Below are 10,038 nucleotides of genomic sequence, written 5' to 3'. Positions count from 1 at the left end.
AAAACATTTTTTTTATTTTAAATACTCTAATAGATCAATGGGGTTGGTCAGATTTAATAGCCATTATCTGAGTGTAATTTGTAAGAAACGGCCTAGCCATCCTTCATCTGTTGGTGATTTAAATGCACTTTGGGAATCTGTTTCCGATAGTCCATTATCTTACGCACGACACTTTTAAATGTTCCGGATGGTTGGGATACTCTGCATCAGGTGTTTGAAGAAAACTGGATTCATAGAAAGTGATGAACGGAAACCGCTTCTCTCATACCAAGGGTTCGCCTTCAGTGACGCAGTACAGGAAACAGACGAATGGGGAAAGCCTGGTAGACCTGTTTGAAGTGTTAGATTCACCAAAGCAAAACGTTGTATACGTGCAACTCTTATCAAGATAAGTCACGTTTTTGACATTGATGATGTGAGAATAAAACATAAAAAAAAGTTTAAACTATATTATATTTTATATATTATTATTATTATCAATATTGTTATTATTATTATTATTATTATTATATATTTTTTACATATATCATCATCCACACAGGATGCAGAATCTCAAAAGGTTTAATCTCACCATAACCATAGTTGTGACACAATAACGTATAACATTTCATGAATTATTTTCCCAATTTATTAAAAGCCACTTGCTGTTTTGATGATAAAAAGGGTTTATGAAGAGAAAGATCTATTCAAAATTGTTAAATACTATCTTCACAGTGTCCAAAAAAGGTTGGAATAAATCTAAGTCGTTTCATGAATCCCAGCCCTTGCCCATGTCATGGCAAACCGCACTCTATATCAGCTCGATCTCAAAGAGCTGAGGTTTCCCTCCTGGTGAATGGGCCTGCCCTGTGTGGGAGCACATCAGCCACAACAAATGTTTCAATGATCTACAATATGTGAGGGATTCCCCAATTTGATTGTTAAAAAGGGCCTCAGAAATGGACCATCTTCACTGTCAAACCCTTCAGAACTGTCTTCAAGGCATCGTTTGGTGAACTGAGACGTCCACTTCCAAGGCCTGCCGTCTACAACCAAAATACTCTCTAATTAGTAGCCTACTTGCGTTTTAAGCTCCACTCAAGAACTTGTGCAGAAAGCCATGGCTTTGTTGTCCTTTGTGGTTCCTAATCGCTTGAAGCTGGTCCTGATGCTGTTAATCATTTACAATGTAGGCTCCTCCGCAGCCATGATTTGCAGCCAGGAAGCATTGAAGGAACTCACTTATGAAGTCAATGAGATGGTGAGTTTGGGAATCCTTTACATTTTTCAATGTTCACCGCTCATGAGAAGCCATATTGAAGAAGATGGCTCAATGAAATCTATTCAATACAACTTGTCGTGTTGTTCAAGGTGAGTAGCTCACCTAGATATTGTGAGTGACTGGTGTGTCAAAAGTTCCTGCAAGGAGACGGAGCAGGGAGCAGGGAGGCTGATAACAGACTGATAGCTTGTTTCTGCCTAATAACCGTATTTTATTTGAATATTATTAGATCCTCAGGAACATTTTGGAGTTGTAGAAATGCTATGTCATATAGGCATGTATTGGTGCAATTTTTGTTAGACTGAAGAGCATCACTGTTACCATCGACCACTTCCTCTTAAAATTATCTCTAATCTAACACGTCGGCCTGCCTGACTGCCTAGTTAGAGTCTTTACACAGACGATAGGCACACAGACGACATGTAAGTACCTAGTCCTATTCATGACAGATTTACTTTCATTTCTGTGTTGACAAATTTGAACAGTAGACCTCAATATGTCTGTTAATTTTAAGCCGTTATGTACTTTTGCATCTGTGGTGATTGTGGGCTAGGAGAATCTCACTGAATTTACAAAAATGGCTATTAACTGAAACCGACAATCAGGACAAGTACCATGCATGTAACACCTGCTTCTTCTTTTGCAGATTCTTTTGCAGCTTCCCCAGTTCCACCTTAACATCACGTCTTCAGAACAGGTAAACTAAACTGACACAGGACAAATCAATAAGGGGGTTGATTCATTTGAAATAATTGGTCAATGTTTAGTAACCATTTACACTGGATGTGAATGCGATTGAAAAATTATGTTAAAGATTAGAGCTAAAGTTACAGCATACAAGTCAAGGTTTTTCATCTTTACAGTCATTTTGCACTTAACAGGAAGAGCCTGATCAATAATGTAATTTTCTCCAGAAACAAAGTTGTAGTTGATGTTTCAGTACACTGTTTGGCCATTTGCTTATGTATGGATCTGTGTTGGATATCAACAGCAAAACTGCACAAATCTGTATTTTGAGACTGGCCTGGCTCAATTTAACAAGACCAGTTCTGAGGATCCGATCAATGTTTTGATACGAAGATTCAAGCATGAAAAATGCCTGGTAAGATTCCGATTACTCAACATGGCTGTGAGTAAATATATGTGTGTTTGTGTGTGTTTAAATGTGTGATTGCGTGTGTTAGTGTGTGTCAATGTGTGTGTGTGTATGTGTGTGCGTATGCGTGTGTTTTTGTGAGTGTCAATATGTGTGTGTGTGTGTGTGTGTGTGTGTGGGGGGAGGGGGGTCGTGGACGTGCGTTTGTGTGTGTGTGTGTGTGTGTGTGTGTCTGTGTTTGTGTCTGTGTCTGTGTCTGTGTGTGTGTGTGTGTGTGTGTGTGTGTGTGTGTGTGTCTGTGTCTGTGTCTGTGTCTGTGTCTGTGTCTGTGTCTGTGTCTGTGTGTGTGTGTGTGTGTGTCTGTGTCTGTGTCTGTGTGTGTGTGTGTGTGTGTGTGTGTGTGTGTGTGTGTCTGTGTCTGTGTCTGTGTCTGTGTCTGTGTCTGTGTGTGTGTGTGTGTGTGTGTGTGTGTGTGTGTGTGTGTGTGTGTGTGTGTGTGTGTGTGTGTGTGTGTGTGTGTTCACTAGTATTGAGTATTCTCTGTCTCCAACAGCGCGACCTCAGTGATGTTATGTACCTGAAGTGTGAGGAGAATCCGACCTCAGACCATTTCATTAGTCTAATGAAAGATCTGACCCAATGGCTGAACACACAGCTGAAAACCCCGGCCGGGGTCATAGGGAGGAGGAGGAGGAGGAGGAGGAGATCAGTCTGGAACCAAGAAGCCTACTGATCAGTAACTCACTGTTTGAACTGACACACTGAAGCCTGCCCACGACAAAACCAACCACTTATAATCTTTATTTTTAAATACTGATTATATTCATGGAAAACCCTATGGATGGAAGATTAATATTTATATTTTTTAATACTGATTATATTTATGGAATAGAATACTGATGAAAGATTTTCGTTTTTATTTTTAAATACTGATTATATTTACGAAATAGCCAACTGATGAAAGTTTTCTATTTCTATTTTTAAATACTGAATATATTTATGAAATAGCCTACTGATGAAAGATTTATATATTTTTAATAATGATTTATATTTATGGAATAGCCTTCTAAGTTTTAGAATAAAATGTATTATTTAATTACTTATTGATTATCTGAATGCTGAACTTGAAATATTGTTATTTATCATAAATTATGTTTTAAAAGTAAAAATATATTGTTATATATGTATTTATTAATCACTGTGTTGTTGAGGTTGATTCTGCTCTGTGCAGTGTCCTGGCTGAGCATATTCTTTAATAAAGACTACTGAAGACATGATTGAATGGTTTTCGTTGCTGAATGACTTCTGTTATTATTAGTTTAGTGAGCAAATATAGAATAGGCTTCACTATTAATCAACAAAACTGAGAGAAACAATATTCACCAACCCTTATTATATAACAAATTATATTCAAGTTATCAATTATTAGTAGGCTATTGGAGTTACTTCATGCACACATGTTTCAATGCTGGCGAGTAATCTTAGAATATATATTTAAAATTTGACATGCCGAGAAAGTACACACTTTGTCACTTATCCCCCCCGAAAATAAAACAAGAACCAAACCTCAGCATTATTGCTGCCTCTCAAAACAAGCATGCAAGTCCCAACAGATCTAAGGCCCCGGCGCCTTTCTGAATGATTGCGCCGATGGATTGAACTCTACTCGGCAACATCAACCTCGAGGCAGAGCTCGAGGTTGATGGTGTTTCGTCGTCAATTTCCCTGGTGGAGGTCACTGAGGTAGTCAAACATCTCCGCAGTGGCAAAGCCCCAGGGATTGATGAGATCCAGCCAGAAATGCTAAAGGCTCTGGGTGTTGAGGGGCTGTCATGGTTGACATGCCTATTCAACATCGCGTGGGAGTCGGGTACAGTGCCAAAGGAGTGGCAAACCGGGGTGATGGTTCCACTGTTCAAAAAGGGGGACCAGAGAGTGTGTGCCAATTACGGGGTATCACACTTCTCTTCTCCCTGGTAAAGTCTACTCCAAGGTGCTGGAATGGAGGGTTCGGCCGATCGTCGAACCTCAGATTGAAGAGGAACAATGCGGTTTTCGCCCCGGACATGGGACTACGGACCAGCTCTTCACTCTCGCAAGGATCCTGGAGGGGACCTGGGAGTATGCCCATCCAGTCTACATGTGTTTGGTGGATCTGGAGAAGGCGTATGACCGGGTCCCCCAGGAGAAACTGTGGGAGGTGCTGCGGGAGCGGGAGTATGGGGTAAGGGGGTCTCTCCTCAGGGCCATCCAATCTCTGTACTCCCAAAGCGAGAACTGTGTTCGCGTCCTCAGCAGCAGTCAGTTTCGTTCTCAGTGGGTGCCGGTCTCCGCCAGGGCTGCGCCTTGTCACCAATCCTGTTTGTGATATACATGGACAGAATATCGAGGCGTAGTCGTGGTGGGGAGGGGTTGCAGTTCGGTGGTCTGAGGATCTCGTCACTGCGTTTTGCAGATGATGTGGTCCTCATTGGATCATCGGCCTGTGACCTTCAGCACTCACTGGATCGGCTGGCGGCCGAGTGTGAAGCAGCTGGAATGAGGATCAGCACCGCTAAATCTGAGGCCATGACTCTTAGCAGGAAACCGGTGGATTGCTTACTCCGGGTAGGAAATGTGTCCTTAGCCCAAGTGAAGGAGTTCAAGTACCTCTGGGTCTTGTTCGCGAGTGAGGGTACGGTGGAGCGTGAGATTGGCCGGAATATCGGAGCAGCTGGGGCGGTATTGCGTTCGCTTTATCGCACCATTTTTACGAAAAGAGAGCTGAGCCGCAAGGCAAAGCTCTTGATCTACCGGTCGATCTTCGTTCCTATCCACAACTATGGTCATGAGGGTTGGGTGATGACGCCTCGGGATCCCCCCGTCAGAGTTGGTCAATGTGGCCCGGGAAAGGGAAGTCTGGGGCCCCCTGCTTGAGCTGCTCCCCTCGCGACCCGACCCCGGATAAGCGGATGAAGATGAAATGAGATGAGATTTTAATTTTGTTTGAAATTCATTTTTGGAAAAAGTTACAGCAGCCCTAATATATTGCAAATATAAATAATAATTTTCATAAAAAAGCAAAAGTATTTCAAAATAGAGATTGAGCTTCCCTCATTGGTCTTACTTACGTGTCAGTGTCCCACCATGCTGTTTGTAGCCCTGGCTTGGTGTTTCCCATTCTCTATTCAGCCCTCAGCTCCACCCTCATTGCAATAATGAAAGTATAGTTTTTAAACGTTTTTAAACTTTAAACTAAGCTTCCGTAAACCTCTGAATAAAATGATTCTAGTGCAAACAGCTGTAAGAGCTACTATAAGAACCCAATATCATTTTACCATGGAGTAGACCTCCCATAGGCCTAGGCAGTGTTCAGGAGGAGAAATCAAAGATAATAGCTGTGAAAGAAAATATTCAGAATGGCCTGTCTTGGTTTAAAGCCCACTCACCACAACAAGGTGTAGGCCAGGAGTGGGAACATATAAGATGGGAAAAACATAAACAGATTGAAAAGCACAAGACGGTTTACCTCTAATTTCTCCTCCAACTCTTGTGTCGCATAGTTTGTGGCGATACGAGGAGGATTTACGAATTTAAATCAGAGTATCTTCTCTTTGTTACCGACAACGCCACCTTGGGTTAGGGCTCAAGGACCTGTACACTATTACTATGATTGTCACCACTGACAAAAATACACTCAGGTTCATTCAATCAGGGATGGTGGGAGACGGAGTTCAAGAATAACATAAAACACCTCATTATAATGAACACGGTTTGGCACAAAAAGATAAAAAAGAAAAGTAAGCCCAACTGGGGAAGGACGTGGGTACAAGCTGAGGCTTACCGGCTGGAGGAGTGGTCGACGGGGGAAAGTGGTCTCAAATCTGTGCTCCATTAGATGATCTACCTCATTCATGTTGTCGACTCGTTTTTGTTTGTGTGCCTCCGACATGTTTGTTAGCAAAGTTATCCTTCTCCTTCTCTTCTTCGCTACCGGACTTTTTCGCACGCGACACGTGAGGTGAGTTGTGAGGTCACTCAAGTCATGACTCATCACGCCACACACTACAGCAGGGGTCTCAAACTCGCGGCCCGCAGGCCAATTGCGGCCCGCCGGACGATATTTTGTGGCCCCCTACTTGACAAAGTTTTAGTCACTTTATTTTTTTTTTTTTCTTTGCTTAGTCGCTGCGCTTGCCCGGGGGCCTCATTTATAACGCTTGCTGCACACAAAAACCTTGCATAAGACGGAGATGAAATGTACGTAGGCCAATGGTATGGCTTCTCCCAAGTGTGTGTGCGCTGGATTTACGCCCTCTCCTGTGTGACTCCTCTGATGTATTTCGAGCTTACTGAAGCATCTGAAACTAACCGCTTACCAACCGAGTTCCTCAAGTTGTGGAGCTTCATATCCCTGAGCATGAAATGTGCGTCAGTTTTTCTCACTGCAAACGTTGTTAGGCTATTTATAGAAAATGTCTATGTTTTGTCATGTTTGATTGCATTTTATAACTGCATGGGCCTGGATACGTCGGTAGGTGTGTGTGTGTGTGTGTGTGTGTGTGTGTGTGTGTGTGTGTGTGTGTGTGTGTGTGTGTGTGTGTGTGTGTGTGTGTGTGTGTGTGTGTGTGTGTCTTCCTGTGTGTCCAGTGGGAGAGGAAATATCGACGGTGTGAAAGTGTGTTTTGTATTAAGTTGAGGCCGACACATATTAATTGAAATTTATATATCATGAGATAAAATCATGTAATACATTTAGGAAATTATTACATGCATCTCTTCTCAAAAATATTCGACCCTGGAAGTTTAAACTACTGAGTTTCTCTGCCGCAATCATCTGCGCGTCTAGGGCTTTTTTCTTATTTTTTCTTCCCGGGTTAAAATGAACAGATGAAGAGCAGCAGTGATCAGGAGGTGTAGGCAAGAGAAGCCATATGTTCAGAAGGACAGTTCATGTTCTGAAGAAGATTCATGTTTTAAAGAGCCGTTCATGTTCAAAAGAGCCATTCATGTTCAAAAAAGCATTCATGTTGCAGAACTGTTAATAGTAAAGCTTGAGAAGACAGGATATTTGTACTTTTTTGTGGGATACTTGATGCGGCCCAGCCTCACCCAGACTCTACCTCCAGCGGCCCCGAGGTAAATTTAGTTTGAGACCCCTGCACTACAGGCAATGAACGGTGAAAAATGAAATGACACTGTAGTGGAACGAACCATATATGTCCATGGCGGTCCCGGTGGGACTAGCTCCACCAGAAGTAAAATACTCTCTGTACACTCTGAGCCTGCGCATTTCAAGTCCAATACACATTACATTGGGCCGGTGGGGCTCGAGCCCCTCTTGCCCCTCCAGACGAGTCTGGAGAAGCAAGCCAGGGTCGACTAAAAATGAAGTAAAAGCACCGAATTTATTATTTTACAGTACTTTCTGGGGAGATTTGTTTTATATATATAAATTTTTTACTTTTTTTTTTTCTTTTGAGAGTAGGTGGGGCCGAGCCCCACTTGCCGCTAATGAACAGTAGCCGCTGGGCGTGAAGTGGAGATAGGAGGACGCAGCGACGCGTCCGTTCCTCGCCTAGGAGCTCGTGGAGAAAGCAGGACGTCGCTCACGCTCGCGGAGGAGCGCATGCATGTGGAGACAGAGCGATGCAGCCACCGCCGAGGAAGGTAGGTCTGACACATGCACGCTCATATATGTGGGTAATTTTGGATGAATGACAGTAAATATTTGGGCTGAATTAACAGAATGTTAATGTTAATGTATGATAGATTGCACACGATGTGGACGATGTGGACACATCCTGGTGTATTGATTGGTCACACCGGTTTTCTACTTAATTCTACTACTTAATAATTAATCCCGAATGGAAATGCTGTTTGTGAGAATCTGGTCAGCATCAGTCAGCCTTAAAACTAATCGCGAAGTTGCACCAGTCAAAATCTAAAATAACAAAAGTTCAAAGATGAACTCCTCATTCTATATTATTTCATTGTGTTTTCAATGTTTGCTGTCTTTCAGTGTATTTTAATAATAACTATAACAACCTTTAGTTTGTATTGCGCGATTGATTTAAAGCCATCTCAAGGTGCTTTTCCATTTCAATCAATACGAGCAGACCTAACAAAAAAGATACAAGAGTAAACGGATACAGGACAATAAACAACACTTGCGGTGGTTATTTGACAGGCAAGAAAAATAAAGAATATGTGATTTCAGTGCTGTTTGCGTACCAACGTTGATGTGCACATGCAGGTGAAGGAAAGCCAGCAGGTGAAGCAGGTGTTCTCAGAGCAACTGGGGAAACTGCACACCAAACAGCAGCTGGACACTGAACTGCTGGAAGAGATGAGGTCACATATTGTGTCTCTGTGTGTGTGTGTGTGTGTGTGTGTGTGTGTGTGTGTGTGTGTGTGTGTGTGTGTGTGTGTGTGTGTGTGTGTGTGTGTGTGTGTGTGTGTGTGTGTGTTCAATAGTGTGTTTTTGTGTTCTTGTCATAAGTGATCATAAGTGTTCTTGTTTTGCAGGTGTTTCAGTAAACAAAGAGCAGCTATAGAGAAAGACTATGGGCAGGCAAGTTCACACACACACACACACACACACACTACATGCAGAGAAATACAGACACAGACTACATGGAAACACACACACACACACACACACACACACACACACATACACACACACTCGGTGCAGTACGAGCGACTCTGTATTTTATCAGGAATTGGTCATTAGCCATCGACCAAGGACCTATTCTGGGCCCTGAGTGCTGCTCCTGGATCAGGTTCACCCTGCATCCCTACTCCCATGGCCCAGTGTACACAAAACAAACATATTGGAATCTGTTTTCTGCACAGCATTTGTTCACACCTCTCTTCAAGCTAGTGTGTGTGTGTGTGTGTGTGTGTGTGTGTGTGTGTGTGTGTGTGTGTGTGTGTGTGTGTGTGTGTGTGTGTGTGTGTGTGTGTGTGTGTGTGTGTGTGTGTGTGTTTGTTTAACTTGTGGGGAATGTCACATCCAAGTGTGTGTGTGGATGTGTTTGTGTTAATATATTACATCAGAGAAGTTTCTTCAGAGACAAGAATTGGTGTGTGTGTGTGTGTGTGTGTGTGTGTGTGTGTGTGTGTGTGTGTGTGTGTGTGTGTGTGTGTGTGTGTGTGTGTGTGTGTGTGTGTGTGTGTGTGTGTGTGTGTGTTTTTCTGTGTTTGGTGTGGCGCATTAAGTGAGACTTTTAAAAGATATAGATTTTAAAAAATATCTAATTTGAGAGCAACTGAGGGCTACAACAAAGGTCACTCATCAAGTTGAGGGGCTATTACGCATGTTTGAACTATAACTATAAAACAACCTATGTTTTAAACTGTTACGACTACAGATGTTTTAAACTATTATAACTATAGAAATGAACAGAACTATGACCGTAACATTCAACTGTTGACCTCTCCAGACTCTGCAACGCTTGGCTGCTCAGTACCAGAAGAGAGACTGGCAGAGAGGAAAGACTGATGCAGTTACGTTTGGGTAGATATTGCTAAACGCACACACACACACACACACACACACACACACACACACACACACACACACACACACGCACACACACACACACACACACACACACACACACACACACACACACACACACACACACACACACACACACACACGAACTTCGTAGAATGTCTGGCGACTCTGCATTGA

At 42.6% G+C, this 10,038-nt stretch overlaps 1 protein-coding gene across 1 annotated transcript in view; it reads left to right on the top strand.

Moving 5' to 3' along the window:
- The first annotated feature begins 7,842 nt into the window (after positions 1–7,842).
- Positions 7,843–10,038, top strand: part of LOC132466489 (F-BAR and double SH3 domains protein 1-like) — a 16,027-nt gene continuing 13,831 nt past the window's right edge. Inside the window, exons 1-4 of the mRNA XM_060063739.1 lie at positions 7,843–8,006; positions 8,593–8,690; positions 8,865–8,910; positions 9,785–9,858. Coding sequence (XP_059919722.1) covers positions 7,986–8,006; positions 8,593–8,690; positions 8,865–8,910; positions 9,785–9,858 — 239 coding nt within the window. The 5' untranslated portion in view covers positions 7,843–7,985. The remainder of the gene's footprint in view (positions 8,007–8,592; positions 8,691–8,864; positions 8,911–9,784; positions 9,859–10,038) is intronic.

This window comes from Gadus macrocephalus, chromosome 10, assembly GCF_031168955.1.
Source record: "Gadus macrocephalus chromosome 10, ASM3116895v1".
Classification (NCBI taxonomy): domain Eukaryota; kingdom Metazoa; phylum Chordata; class Actinopteri; order Gadiformes; family Gadidae; genus Gadus; species Gadus macrocephalus.
This window is presented reverse-complemented; position numbering and strand designations above follow the sequence as displayed.